The sequence below is a fragment of the Syngnathus acus genome, chromosome 5 (assembly GCF_901709675.1).
Source record: "Syngnathus acus chromosome 5, fSynAcu1.2, whole genome shotgun sequence".
Classification (NCBI taxonomy): Eukaryota; Metazoa; Chordata; class Actinopteri; order Syngnathiformes; family Syngnathidae; genus Syngnathus; species Syngnathus acus.
In genome coordinates, this window is record NC_051091.1 from 1,811,848 (window position 1) to 1,827,312 (window position 15,465).

At 44.1% G+C, this 15,465-nt stretch overlaps 1 protein-coding gene across 5 annotated transcripts in view; it reads left to right on the plus strand.

Annotated features, from left to right (window-relative positions):
* The window catches only part of LOC119122681 (membrane-associated guanylate kinase, WW and PDZ domain-containing protein 3), a 72,177-nt gene that overhangs the window by 44,531 nt on the left and 12,181 nt on the right, over window positions 1–15,465 (plus strand). For all 5 annotated transcript variants that reach the window (XM_037251145.1, XM_037251146.1, XM_037251147.1 and 2 more), the window contains 7 exons: window positions 2,416–2,532; window positions 6,041–6,160; window positions 9,484–9,690; window positions 11,440–11,602; window positions 11,767–11,846; window positions 12,659–12,716; window positions 13,476–13,576. In XM_037251145.1, the coding sequence (XP_037107040.1) occupies window positions 2,416–2,532; window positions 6,041–6,160; window positions 9,484–9,690; window positions 11,440–11,602; window positions 11,767–11,846; window positions 12,659–12,716; window positions 13,476–13,576 (846 nt within the window). The remainder of the gene's footprint in view (window positions 1–2,415; window positions 2,533–6,040; window positions 6,161–9,483; window positions 9,691–11,439; window positions 11,603–11,766; window positions 11,847–12,658; window positions 12,717–13,475; window positions 13,577–15,465) is intronic.

Below are 15,465 nucleotides of genomic sequence, written 5' to 3' on the forward strand. Positions count from 1 at the left end.
TCATACATGCATAATTCAAAACATCTGGCTCAGTATAATTTTTTTTCTTCCTGTTAGATATACAGTATGTAGACCCAAACTCTCTTATGTAACAGTTCCGTCTTGGTCCAAACCGTGTGTTGGCTTCCAGCCTGGGCCTGGGAGACAGGCTACAAACGGCTTCAGCTTCTGACGGCCGCAACACAGTCCATTGAGGCACTGTCGCTGGAAAAATGAGGCCTGCTCCAATAGCGGCGTTATCTGCGGGGGCAAAAGACGAGCGAGTCCACTTGTGTGATGTGACAGCCTCACTAACAGTCCCTGACAGGGCACTGTGAGCAACACACTGCACTTGCACTGCAGCAACACATTCAACACAGTGCCGCTGTTTGTGTGTGGACGGGTTTTTTCTGTTGAAATTTTTTTTCTTTTTGTAGAGCAGCATGCAAGTGCCACTCTCTTTGACGGCTGGCGGCTCGCCATTGCCAAGGCTCCACATTGCACGACCATGTGTCGCCAAGTGAATGTGATACACCATGTTGGGGTTGCTAATTATTGATCATTTAATAACTACAAAAAAATCTGCAATTGGAAAACACCTTTTTGAACACCTTCAATTGAATGACTAGCTTTAGATTTGAATATTTGTCCAGAAGATGGTGCTTTTTTTTGCCTATTCAAAGCACGTGGCGAAATGTCACAGATTTGATGCCTCGCTATTGAAACGTACAACAACAACAAAAACATGTTGGTGGATTCTGGATTTCATTTTTGAGCACTGGATATTCAATGCCCAAAGTTTGGTTTTGTGCAAGCAGTTAAGAAGTTTGCAGCACTTGTTTATAACTTATTCCCCTCATGGCACTTCAATCATATTTCATCATGCTCAAATCAAATTCACAGCAATTTTTATGTGTGGAGAAAAATCCCCAACGGACTTTAAGCCAGATGTAAACGGTGTCAAAAGAACTTTCTGCTTTGTGCTGACCTTTCTGACATCTCCATTGAGGATGTCAAGACTGACGCGGTTTTCCTGACACGTGTTTAACCTCGCCACTATATGGGACAGTAGTTCAAGCGTTCAAGCATAGATCAAAATGCTTAGCTAGCGATCTTCACAAGTCCATACAGACATTTTTTTTCCCCTTGTCAGGGTAATTCCGGAAATTCGACCAATTTGAAGCGGACTTTGTAGGAGTCCCCGATGAAAGCGATGAGTTCAAATCGCTTTTGTTTCTCCCGTCAAGTCCCACGTGCGCTAGCTGAATCGGAACAAAGAGGAACATTTCTGGGCCAGCTTTATGATTTAGTTGCCAGATTGGGCCTCGGTTCTTTCTACCCCTTTGACCAACTCTGATGACGGAGAGCCGCGGAGACCCGGGCTTGTACCTCGCGGGAGGACGGCACTTTCTGAACGCTATTTCAAGCATGTCCGCAATTTGGATCCGGAGCTTCTTTTAAAATGCAAAATAATAGGATTGCTGCCTCCGTTTTTAGTTGTCTGTGGTAAGATGAGGAGCGGCAAAGAGGATTTGAGAAAGCTCGCAGAACTATTCCCGAAGCTCATCATTATTCCATCTGCCCTCCATCAGCACATGCATTACATCTACACTAGCAAAGATCTCATCTTAAGTCCTGCTGAGATGCATTCACATCATCGCCGAGCAGTCCTGCTGAGCTTCGTTTGCTCTGAAACTGGGAGAGAAAACGAATGGCGTTGAGATATAAAGTGCAGAGCTTCAAAGGTGACTGTCTCCCTCCTGTCAAGAGATTTTCCAAACAGACCGAGCAGACATTGCAGATCTCCTCCTGTTTTGAAAACTCCTTATGATGATATTTCAGAGAAAGTTGAAGCCTCTGCCTGCTGCTGCCTTGCGAGTCTTTGCAGAAACCGGGCTTTGTTTTGGCAAACATTCAAAGGTTCCTCCTGCACGCTTCGTTTTATCCTTTGTTGAAAGCGTACGTCAAGTGCACCACCTTCTTCGCTGCACTGGAATTGTACGCAATGCGTGAGTTTCAAATCCACTTGGACTAATCTATGGGACAAATCAAAAGTTGGAATGATGAGGAAAGAACAGGTGGTCATATCCTTTTAACTTGATCCAATCAGAAACCTTGACCAAGGAGCAATTCTTTTTAATGAGATTAGTGTCCATTTAATCACTAAAAGAGACCATTTCACATGACCTACATTTATTTTGGTTGTATCTGTTTTCTTTTGAATCACACTGTCTCCTTTAGGTAGAAGCTCCCCGTACCTCATTTTTGAGAGCCGTGCACAAAGGAAGCCAATGATATCTCACCGAGTCAATAGTGTGATCTTTAACACTGTTGATGTTGACTCGGATTGATTTCTCCTTTTGCCGTGAACTCTTTTCCGAGGGAGTGTCGCCGTGTTGTATTGACCCGTTGTGTGTCCATCTCTCTTCTCTGCAGGCAAAGTATTGAACACGGACCTGCGCCACTACCTCAGTCTGCAGTTTCAGAAGGGCTCACTGGACCACAAGCTCCAGCAGATTATACGGGACAACCTCTACCTGCGCACCATCCCGTGTAAGTATGACCGTTTTGGAACGGATCACCAAAGTCCTTCTCGGCAGACGTATCTGGGCTGGACTCGGATGTCTAAATTTCAATTTAATGCCTGTATCTGATTTTAAAAAATATATATGTATATATATGGTTGAGTTAGTAGGACGAAACAGTCATCACACGTCCATTCGAAATCACTTTGTTTTGAATCTCCATAAATTGATTCTTTATGACAAAGCAAGAGCAATATTGATTTAAAATAACATCCGACAAACGATGGTTGACTTTGAGGGTCAAAACAAAACATATTGCTCGGTTCAATTGATCCATTTGAACTGAAACTGATTGTTTACATCAAGCCAAGAGCTTCATTGATTTCCTTCCAATGGTCTCCAACACATCATGGCTCACTTCCTTGGTCTAATTATTGTGTATTACTTCACCCTCTCAGTCACATCCATGACAGTTTTCTCTCAAACGTCCATGCACTAATTGTCTGCATCGAAGCATTATTGATTTGGAATGGCACAAAGCTAGTTGTGTTCAAAGGTTAGATGTGGAACAGTATTTTTCCTCGTTAACATGCTGCTCGGTGCTATTCTTCAACAGCGTCATTGCGTCTTTTTGCTTTTGTTCATTGGAAGAACTATTTTTTTTTTCCCCAGAACCTTTTGTGGTATTTTCTCCCTGTTCTTTGTCTTTAATGCTCGCTATGCCAATAGTAATTATCAGGAATCTGCCTTTTTGATGAAATAGACTATTTTATATGGGGCTTTCAGGTGAATCTTTAGTTTGAAATTAAAATGCACCACCATATTTGACCTCCTTTGTTTGACTGCACACAACTGTTGAATACTTCAAAACCTTTTGCATAGCTTGATGTTCTCTAACAAGGAACTGAAAGGCACAACAGATGTTTTATCCAGCAATAATCCTATTCATGTCATTGTGAGTCATTGGCATTTTAAATTGTTAGCTGGAAGTCGTGAGTTGAATTGAGTTCACTGTCACCATACAAGGCTTGTATGTCAAATTTCTTTCACAGCTCTTAAAAATGCTTCAATGGATTAATTCTACCTCTAATATTTCTTGTGGAAACCAAATAAAGGTCCAATCGTTGCCTGGCGCACATGTTTAAATCCCTGTGATCTGCTGTATTGCACAATCTTTCATCTTAAAGCTGTTGGACAGGCACTTTCTGAGCCAAGGTACAGCAAATGATCCATTTCTTGCCCCAATCTCACCTGCACACACACACGCACCCCATCCTCAAGTGTCACGGGGAACACGCTTTTCCATTCTCCTTTTCATGTTGGGTGGCATTCGTTGAGGCTTTATGGCCCGCAGGCTCCGTTCATCACGAGGCCCCCAACGAGTGGGACTCTCATTCCCAACTTGAATGACTGCCGTAATGAGTGGGAGAAGCGGGAAGTGGCTTCCGTCACTGGCTCGTCTGTCTGCTCTCGTGTTCTCATCCTTCCCCTCTGTTTAAATTACCTCTAGGCGGCCTTGTTTTATGGCCGCCATTTCTTTTTTGTCAGCCATTTACAGGCTGTTATCTAGCTTCTGATTTTAAAAAGTGCATTGATTCTAAAAGGAAATGGCGTATGAATCTGAAATTGTAACATTCAATTGACTATTCAAACAGTTGTAGGCACAAGTAATATTTGATCATGACTGATATAATACTTCATGAAATGAAGATAATAGTCATCAACACAGCAGAATGGCCCTCATGATGCGTTTAAAAAGTTTAAAACATTACAAAAGTCATATCTCAAGCCGTATGTGTAGATCTAAAATTATAGTAATTGATGAGAAAACCCTGTTATACATTTTGTTGTTTTGAGACCAAAGCCTTTCTAAGCTCAGTCGCCTGAGAAAACAAAGCAAGTTAAGAGAAAAAGTGAAGAGTCAAGAGAAGTGGAGAGCAAAGGTCCAGAAGTGTGTGCGTGTGCGTTTGTGTATGAGGAGCCGTTAGGGAAATAATTCAGAATGATCATGCGGTAAGCCTTACTTGGGCACGTTCCATCTCATTCAAACGAGATGCGACTTTGCAGAGGATAAAAGCAGGAGGGCTTTTTTTTTTTCATTTTACCCCTTCAGGATCTCAGTGGCAGGCTCCCTCGACGCCACGCTGAGATTAAACACAAACTCAACGAGCTTTATTTTGCGAGCCTGCACGCACAGAGACCATACATCATATGTGCACAGCCATGCATGCTGCACCACATAAAGTCCTTAATCTGTGACCTTCTCCAACTAGCTTCCTCAAACACTGCCTCTGCTAAATTTAGATTGAGGATAACGGTTGAAAGTAATGTCTAAATCGTAGGTGTCGAACCCAAGGCCCGGGGGCCAGATCCGGCCCGCCACATCATTTTATGTGGCCCGCAAAGACAAATTTTCCATCAACTTTGTGTCATTACTACAATTACAAATTGCCTTCACTTCGCTAGATATTGCTAGCATTTTTTTAATTACCATTCATCTTGTTGACAGTCTTAACGGCCCTCCGAGGGAAGCTATGACTGCAATGCAACTCTCAAAGATGCATCCCAATAAATCTTGACTATCCATCAATCCATCCAAAATCCAAAATAAGAAAGCACATCTACAAGCAGAGTCCGTAGCTGCTCTGCTCTCACTCGGCTGCAGTGTCCAACTGGAATGAGACCTCATTATGTCGTCGCCGCCGCCCAGCGGAGAGCGATGCCCCGGCATGGTTTGCTTGCAGGAGACACTTGGCAGGTATGCGGCATTGGCGACTCAAGTAATTGGGCTGCAGGGGAACATTTTTTGAGAGCAAAGCTGCGACTCAGAGCCCTTGCTAATGAGAAACAGCTCAGGCTGGCGTTCTCTCACGACAAGAGAAAACGTCAAGCGCTTCGGCTCACACAAAAAGAACATTACCAAGAAGCTCCGCAAAGAAGGCTCCTCTGATGTTTGTCTCGTTATCAAACGGGCCATTTTATCATCTGTTGGGGCTGCCACAGTCCAATTAGAATGGGGAGTGGAAAATCAAAACAAAAAATGAGAACGGTAACATAAAGTTACTTAATAGGACACTGGGCCGTTGCAATGGCAACTTGGCCGCTAATTGCCACAGGTTTTGAAAATATCAAGGAAAGCTTCTCAGCGTGTGTGATCAAATCAACAGTGAGCATCACGGATCCGTTGCAGCTTGAAAGCAATTGAGTTGCCCTCCACAAATGATGTCAAAAGCATTTTTTTTTTTTTTTTACATTGTAGCTTTTTGTTTGGACAGAACCGATAACACATCACATAAATCCTGTGCGATGAATGTATAATAACCCCGAGTCCTTCAGAGAGCGAGGGAATAAATGAATGAATGGTCCTCCATAAAGCTTCATTTACATAATAGAGATTTGAATTGAAGTTGGCAATTGGTTTGCTCCTGATGTCGATTTTCTTGACTTGAGTGTTACCGTTTTCGAGCTTGTTGCTGGGCAGTTTTCAAGTTGGAGTGATTGAACACATATATTTTGTTTGGTTTTGCTTTGCACAGGCACCACCAGGCTTCCTCGGGAGGGAGAGGTGCCTGGCGTTGACTACAACTTCATCAGCCTGGGCGACTTCCGCATCCTGGAGGAGAGTGGCCTTCTTCTGGAGAGCGGCACCTATGATGGTAAATGGAAGCGTTGCTCAATCGGTCCTGCCAGCCTCGGTCTTGCCGGCGTGTCTTGTGGGAGGCGGCGTTGAGAAGGAGCTGAGCGGCTGTGGTGCTGTGCGTTGACCTTATGTCAACCAGCCAACCTGCTGATCCCGGCTGCTGGATGCGCTGTCGCACACCAGGAGGTTCAGAGACTCTCCACTCGTGCTATTTTCAGAGGATAGATGCGTCTCTCCACAATTTAAAATCTCCACAAAAGGAATCCATCATGTGTGTTTTTCTGTTTGCTTTAAGATAAGTGGTCATTTTAATTTATTATTATTTTATTAATTATCATTATACACAAATTATAATATTGCAAGAAAATGATGTCATCTTTTCATTCTAAAAATGAAATGTAATACAAAAGAAGCAAAATTTAGGGAATTTTCTGGGGAAAAAAACTAATGCTGGCTCGCAACAAGCAGCCACACAAAGGCAGGAAAATGAATCCAATTTATTTTCGTCATCACATAGACTATTTGTTTGCTTTGATGACACCTTAGACAAACGGACTTTGGTTGTTAGTTTTTCATTCCCAAGTGGCATTCAAATTGAGTATGTATTCTGAGGCCTCGCCAAATAATGCCGTGGTCATTGTATAAAGGGACTGAAGTGTGGAATTTCTCTTACATGATTACAGCAATAACATGATAATCTGCCTGCTCACATCAGGCGAAGCACATTCTCTCTGGTCGCAATTCTGCACGCCAGGCAAAATAAAGCCAAGGATTTGTTGTTGATTTTTGTCCTCCCGACAATTCACGAGTGACCTGAATGGACCGACTGTTCGTGGCGCTCGCTGCCTCCATCCCATTCAGCGCCGGCATCTAAGCGCCGCTCTTTCCCATATGATGGAGAATTAAAAAGATAAAGCCAAATCCTCCTCCAGCCAGAAAAGCGACTTAAGGGCGTGTGTGTGAGTGTGCATTGTGTGTTTGCGTGTGTGTGTGTCAACTGTTAACACATCATGTGTGTGTGTGTGTTTGGGTAATGGTGTAGTCACTTTTCTTGCCCTAAATGGTCCCTGACTTGTGAGCAATTTCTGTCATCTTCTCTGAAATGAAATTCCGGTCTAGGGATCGGAGACCATCTTGAAATTCTGCCCCCTACTTGCAAACACTGTTATTACAACTTAAAGCTGCACAGCTACAGCAAACATTTTATCTTCAAAAATGAATCATGGGCCACGTCCGAGTGTTGGACGGCTAACAGCTCGCTGCTTGCCCTTTCCTGGTATTGAATGTTGGGACACCTGGCCTAGTCTTCTTTTCACTAAACTTTCTGCAGGTGGGCAGGTGTCAGTGTTCTCGGTATCTGTGCGGAACACTGATCTTCTTTCCGTCTTTTTTCTTCCCACTAAAAGCCAGTCAGCGCGAGCTTGCGCTGCAAGTGTCGCGCTCCCTGCACTCCAAGGCGGAGTGGAAGTAATCGCATTAAGGAACTGCCTCTCCATTTCCACTTTCCCTCTCTTTCTCTCCTTTCTCCATTGAGCTTGGCTTGGAGTGTAGCGGAAAAGAGCAAAATAAACAAGGTCAGACGGGTTCTGTCACAGGTCAGCACGACTCCCCGGCTGCCATTGGCCTTCACTTTACACTGACTAAACTGTGCTCAAAGTAGCGGAGTAATGGGGCTCGGCGCTCACCGTAATAGTCTTGCTAATAGTCTCAAGTGACCTGCCTGGATGCTCATTATGTTAATGGCTCATGTATAGCGTTCTATTTTTCACCTCCGCTTTTATAGTCACTTTTCATATGCATAATTTCTCTTAAATACCTTCTTCGCTGCTCTTTTATTAATCACTCTGACCCTCTTAACAGCCGTCATTGCGGTTGGTAAGGTGTGATTAGACGCCAGGGGAGGAGCACCTATAACCACCAGGGGTGGAGCCAAACCTCACTGAAAAGTTTAAGAGCGACATTTTGTTTCGCTTCAAGGGAAGTTGAGTAGTCTCTAAGTAAATATTTACACTTGAGAATATTCGTATCTCATATGGGTGTGTACTTTGATGTTGTCAAGCTTGTCCACTGTCATGGTGAAAGAACAATATTTGATGGAGTTGAGGACTATTTATTGATGATGAGATGTCTCAATGCTTGCGGGCACATCTGACGTAACCCGCATGTAACTTACTAACGCCTCATTAATCACACAGGTAGCGTGGCGGATCAATGTCAGCGTGTGATGACAGATGGGCCAGCGGCCTCTTACATCTCCGTTCACCATCTTTGCGCCTGCTAATGAAGCCATCTTTGACAAATGGGGTCACTTTGTAAACTGCAGGCGGATTGACTGGAAAAAGCTCTCGTCCTTCCATCCAGCTGTTTCTGCCATGTGCAATATGTGCAGCCACACAAAATGCCAAATGGTTTTCTCTTTTATAATGTACATTTAAGATTTAAACATTGGAAAATAGGGCTCCGAGGCCGACTTACGGCAATTCATCGTGTTTTTCTATATGTCGGGTTTCATTTTGTGTGGGTCTGCTCTGTGATGTAACCCCCCGCGGTGAAGGAGTGATTACTGTAGTGCTGTATGTTGTTGGGGTCTGGTCAAGCTCAGACCGCCATCCATCCGGCTATTCACCACCTCTTTCATCAATCTGCTGATGGAATGCATGCGCGTGGCCATGTTTCAAGCATGTCGGGCACAAGGCTATAAAAAGATGTGATAAACGGCGCTCTTAAGGCTCGCTGTGTCGCCGTCTTCCTTAAGTACATGAAAAGATTCTGCTCTCGTGTGTAGCTGCATCAAAAATACGATTTTCTTTTCCTTTCCAACAGAGGCTAATTAAATTCCATTTCCCAGTGGTATCACTCTCTGTTCTTTAATTAATCTCATTAAAAATCGTGATTAAAGCGCAGCCGACACTTATTTGCCCATCATTTATGGGGAGGGAAATAGTCGTCCTTGCAAATGGATTACCTGCAAATAAATGGAGGTGAGCGCATCCAGTAGCACGCCGTTTAGCCAAGCATGCTCCGTTTTCTCCGCTTCGATAACCCCGCATCCTTCTCCCCTCACTTCTGTTATCTGACTAAATATTTGTCATGTGTAACATGGGATTTTTCTTCATTAAGAGGAAAAATGGCAAGCTGGGAAGATAGCTAATTGCCTCACTCAATGAACGGTGTAATTAGTCGCTGGCAAAAGTGATTTTAATGTGACATGAGTTATGAAAGCACTGTGGTGAGTGTGAAACGTGCACGCTTAGGAAATGGTGCGCCGGCAAATAGACTATAATGACGTGTAAGATAACAAGAACGGGCCTTCAAATGATTTTCTTCTCATTTTTGAAGGCAACTTCTATGGGACTCCGAAGCCCCCCGCCGAGCCCAACCTAGTGCAGCCCGACTTGGTGGACCAGGTCCTGTTTGACGAAGACTTTGGCGGCGACGTCCCTCGCAAGCGCACCACCTCGGTCAGCAAGATGGACCGCAAGGACAGCGCCGTGCCCGAGGAAGAGGACGATGACGAGAGGCCACCGCTGGTCAACGGCTTGCCTGGTGAGTCGGTGTCACGCTAAATCAACGGCCCTTTTGCCAACATATTGTGTCCTCCGTGTCCTCGGGCGACGATGAGCCAAGCGGCGTCAGTGTAACTGTCCGTCTCTGTCATTTTAGTGGAAAGAGGACTTTTGCAGATTAGACACGACTATTTGAGTTGAACACATATTTGTCTGACCTTAACCTGAAGAGCCTGGTCGGGTTTACTTAAGAGGGTGCACACATATATATATTTTTTTTTAATGTGCCACAGTTGAGCCTTGGGGGAGGTACATGCTCTACTGCAAGACCTTATAGTTGGTCATTGTAGCATTGATAAAAAAGATCACGCTTTTGTAAAAATATATTTGTTTTTACCTCTCACGTGGCATATTCTCAAAGGCACACACATCATGCAACTGCAGAAAAGTCGAGGCACTTACAAAGAAATAGCGCTTGAATATACCCAACAACGCCATTATGTCAAACATGAGGACATTAGTGGCACTTAAACATGTACTCGTGTTGGTCTCTGGATTAAATGATCCCACTACAAGTGCTAAAAATTTATTTCTAGCTAATCATTTTAAGTTGCTCACAGTTATATACTGCCGGTCGTTAAATACATACCCTTTTATCCTAATTTAAAGTATCTTTGACGTCAGCACATCCAACAGTCAACCTTTGCAGAGGTGCCTTTCAATGTGACACTTGTGATAGAATTTCGATTGAAACAAAGAACAAAATTAAGATGATTTTGTCCAATTTGTTTAGCGCGGGCCGATCCTTTTGCTTATTCAGCTGCACAGAGGATCCACACAAATCCACAGTGTGTTTATCCAGCAGCTTGCACATATTTGAACTCAAATACACATTGCATCTGCCTGGAGCCGTCGGAGTGCTTTTTATGGCCAACGAACAATGGTTTTGCTTCAACCAGTGCCCTGTTGCTCTCAAGGCGGCCATAGATGGGCAGAGTTATGGTCCGATTGAGAAGGAGGTCAATGGAAAATATGAGCGTTAAGTCTCCCGACTCTTGACCATCCACTTCCCCCGGACCTTTTGGTCGTTTTGTAAAGTCTAGCAGGACCTTGACCCTGCTGTGACCTCAACTGGCCTCATTGTATGGCCTCTCTCTCCGCAGGCATTGAAGCAAATCGCTTCAGTTCGGAACGGGTCACGATGATCCAGCTTGGAGACGGGAATATGATAATTGCGTCTGCTCTGTAAATAGTCTACCGCAGGGGTGTCAAACTCATTTTTTTCGCGGGCCGCATTGTAGTCATAGTTTTTTTCGGAGGGCCATTATGACTGTCAACCTAAATAAATGTATGAGCACCTCATATTATATACAGTATAAGCTACAAAACAAACTGACAAATAACTCGTTTTCAAACCAGACTAGTAAAAACTGCTCAAATATTTAAAAGTGAAGACAATTTGCAATTCTAGTGACGACACACGAATTTGATACACAATTTGTCTTGGCGGGCCACATAAAATGATGTGGCGGGCCGTATCTGGCCCCCGGGCCTTGAGTTTGACACCTGTGGTCTACCGCCTACCACTACCCAAAACAAACCCATTGGTCGCCTACTTGCGTAATAGTCGTCCACCTCTGTGGGGAGTTTCTACATACATGTCAGCATAAACACTAAGAGTGTATGCACATGCAAATGCAAAGCAGCCGTTGGGCGGGCAAACATGCATGTGTAGGATGAACAGCCTTCATACAGTCTAGATAAGTTCTCTCTGCATTGCGCCACGCAGAGCACAAGGCCGACTGGAGGCGAGCCGTGCCCAGCTACGCCCAGTCCAGCAGCAGCATGGACTTCCGCACGTGGAGCTCGCTTCCCCGCGACGACAGCCTGGAGCCGCTTCCGCTCAACTGGGAGATGGCTTACACTGAGACAGGCATGGTCTACTTCATCGAGTGAGTTCCGTGTGACATGCGTATGTTCTTGCTGTTCGAACCAAATATAATATCTGACGTGAGATCGTATTACGTATTAATTACGATATGGATGGGCAACTTTTTTCTTCAGTGCACCATTTACTTTTTCTCTAACAAGACGGGATCCTCTTTGTACTCGGCAGTCACAACACCAAGACGACCACGTGGTTGGACCCCCGCTTGGCCAAGAAGGCAAAGCCCCCCGAGAAATGCGAGGATGGAGGTATGAATAGATGATATCGTATATGTGCCGCTTATCAGAAGCAAACACCGTTAGCTAAGGATAATCGAGACATCCAATGAAAAGTCATTTAAGCGCCCTTTACCTTTTGGCTTTAATCTCTCTGTGTCCAGACTCCAAATGAAAGGTGCTGGTGCAAATCCAAAACTGACAGATTTAATCTGTAACCACATTTTGAGAAGTAGGCAGATAACAAAAGGTTGTTTTGATCGTTTTTCTGACCTTTATGGACCGACAGACAAGTTTATTTATATAGCCCTTATTGGTCACAGTTGGGAAAAGTACTTCAAATCAACCTCATGTGGTATCATGTGTTGGCTGGAAATGCTCTTTCCCCAAAAGATCACAAACTCGCTTGCATGTTCAAACAAGATACTATGTGAAGGAAAAAAAAAGCTTCCTCACATGAGCTCTGTTTGATGCATTTCAATGGGGATGCTGATAGAGAGGCCTTAAGTGCACCCCGAGCTTCAACCCGACCAGTGGGACTCTCCGAGCCTGTTATTATATTTTTAATGGATTATTTCAGCAGGCTGAAGGAAATAAGCAAGCTCTCTGAAAAGCTTTTTCTTGCATGAAGAGCTCCTTTCTCTCTCTCTCTCTCTCTCTCTCTCCTTTGTCCCCCCCCTTCTGCCTCATCTGTTCATCAGGGGCTTTGCATCCACGCCCGCTTGCTCAAAATGTTCTCTAAATGATCCCGGGCTGTTTCCAAGTCAAACAACATGAGACCCTGATGATGCTTGTCTTCTAAACAGAACACGGGGCATCTGTCTCCCTCCTCTTTGTCTCTGCAGAATTACCTTACGGCTGGGAGGAAATTGACGACCCACAGTACGGCACATACTATGTGGAGTAAGTCTTATTAATTTATGCCTTTGGAGGGATGGATATTGCAAGTCAAGTTATTGGCGTGCAGCGGCAACATTCCGAGCCCGCACGTGATCAGTGTTTGTATGTCACGGGATGTTAATGTTTAAAAATAAACATCAGAAATCCAGCACACGTCTCGCTGCCTTCATCTCCAGCGCGGATGCTCCTGACTAATGCAAAATTCCTGCGAGGAAGATCAGCAGTCCCCCTGATGTTTGAGCACATCGCTATGAATTCAGTGTGGCCTCCCCAGGCTTTGTGACAGAAGTGTTTTTCGACATTAAGAGAGGTGATTAAAAAAGAGAGAGAGAGAGAGCACTCAGCATTTTATTGGTCAGCCTATGGGATGAATCCTGCTCGGCAACCATGACAGCAGCGAGATGTAGTTTGGTCAAGCAGAGTGGACACCAGATAGATGGAGAGCTTCGGCTTCGCTGTGGAACAATGGCTTTTGGTTTCCCTGCCAGGGGGACAATGGGCAATTTAGCTTGCTTTTTCACAAGCTTGGTGGAGGGAGTTCATTTCTTTCAATATTAAATGGCTGAATGCCATTACAGAAGCTGGACTTTGCTGTACGTGTGCTGCGTTATTAATGTGTGGATTAATCATAACGGGTGCTCTCGGCTTCGTTCGAGATGAGGACTCCTGCAAAATTGACTGCAGCCAATCGACGCGCCGTGCTCGCTACATGTAATCTTTATATTTGATGTTCATGTAGCTGTTTGTATGTTTCTTTTGCAGCCACATAAATCAGAAAACCCAGTTTGAGAACCCAGTCCTGGAGGCCAAGAAGAGGCTCAGCCAGGGGACAGCCACCATCAAGAAGGCTGCGACGTCTCATGGTATAGCATTCAAGCATTTTTAACATCTTAACCCTTCCATTCTTCTCTCTCTCTCCCTCTCTCTCTTCCTTATACTATATTGCGGGTGATCTTAAACGCTCCACCAAGTTTCTGCACGATAATTGTACTTTAATTGCTTTTGCCGTTCTGTGTGCACACTTGACTTTTTGTTCCAGTGTGATGAATGCAGGTTCCCGCAGGTCAACAACCTTCAATTAACCTAAAACGTGATTGTCAGGATGAGTTGTTTGTGGCTAACGTATGCTGACTATTTCTTTTTTGGTCGGCGCTTTTAACGCAAGCAGCAGTCCATTAGGATTGGATTACCGTACATTGCAACAGGCTGCTAACGTCCGCGAGCGAGGGCACGGGGGTAGGCTCTCAGCCAACTAAAAACAGCTGTCGGAACAACACAGACAGAAGCGAGCATAATCAGACAAGCCGCCATCTCCTCGCGCACCCCTTCGCACACAAACACAGGTGTGCAAAGACTGACGAAACCGCTTTGGCTCCTCCGATTACAAATGATGCAACTTGACAAGCTTATCACACCACAGCTGTGATGTAACCACAACATCTTGCGTTATTATGTATTAATTACACGTGTGTTATCAAACTTGTACTTTGCAAGGGAACATGCAGTACACACGTGTGATGCGAAAACTGTGTGCATGCACCGACACCCAATCATCAATTTCAACCAGTGCCCCGGTCGGTGCACGTTAGGTGAATTAATTTTTTTCATGTATAAATAATTTAAAAAGAAATAAAATTCTCATCTAAATAATTATAATTACCGTATTTTCCGGACTATAAGGCGCACCGGACTATAAGGCGCACCTTCAATGAATGGCCCATTTTAAAACTTTGTCCTTATATAAGGCGCACCGGACTATAAGGCGCACCATTAATGCATCATGTCAGATTTTTCAACCAAATCAAATCATTCTCCATTTTATCTTTTTTATTTCAACTTCAGACGCAACAAGTTACTTTATAATCACAAAATAATGATGCATAGTCTTTTTGGTTCATGATTCATAGTCTTCAGCGGGCCACTTATGATTGATTTCATGACACAATGCTTCGGGAAAGTTTAAATTTAGGAATTTGGTCCATATATAAGGCGCACCGGACTATAAGGCGCACTGTCGGCTTTTGAGAAAATTTTAGGTTTTTAGGTGCGCCTTATAGTCCGGAAAATACGGTAATCGAGATAATATTGAACTATTGGACATTTAAGTTTGCGTCAGGCCGGTCCAATTTGGATAAAAGCAAACAATTCCATAAGAAACTTATTGCATGTCTTTGCGATATGCATATCGCATGGGCCAATATGGCAGTATTGATCATTTTTGGATATATTTGCAGCCCTACCATATGTATATTTGCAGAAATAATATTCCCGTTGTTTTATCTTCCTCCTATTCATAACTCTACTGTTGTCATGTGTGTACATCTGGCACTTCTACCATTACCTCTTGTCCTCCTGCATTATTTCAGTCAGACAGTCAAATTGTCATTTACACAGAGGAAGAAGCGCAACAAATCCCCACCGAGTTTATCGAGCAATTTGAATGTGATTATGCAAATGAGCGTGGCTTGATCCACACAGTAACGGCATGTGGACATCTGGAGTCCACGGCGGCTGTGATAAAGCGCCCTTCCTCGCTGGCTGCCGCGCACGTCGGCGCTGGATGTTTTGAACTGCTCAACCATTTGATAGAATGAGAACGCTCACATTTAAATTCCTCGCACACTGCTCACAAACGTACAGAGCGTTCGGAAAAACCCAAAGGACGCGAGGAAGGTATTTCAGTGCATTTCGGTCAATTTGGGTTTAGATAGTGATGCCCAGTTTGTTTTTAAATTCTGTACAATCTAGCTAA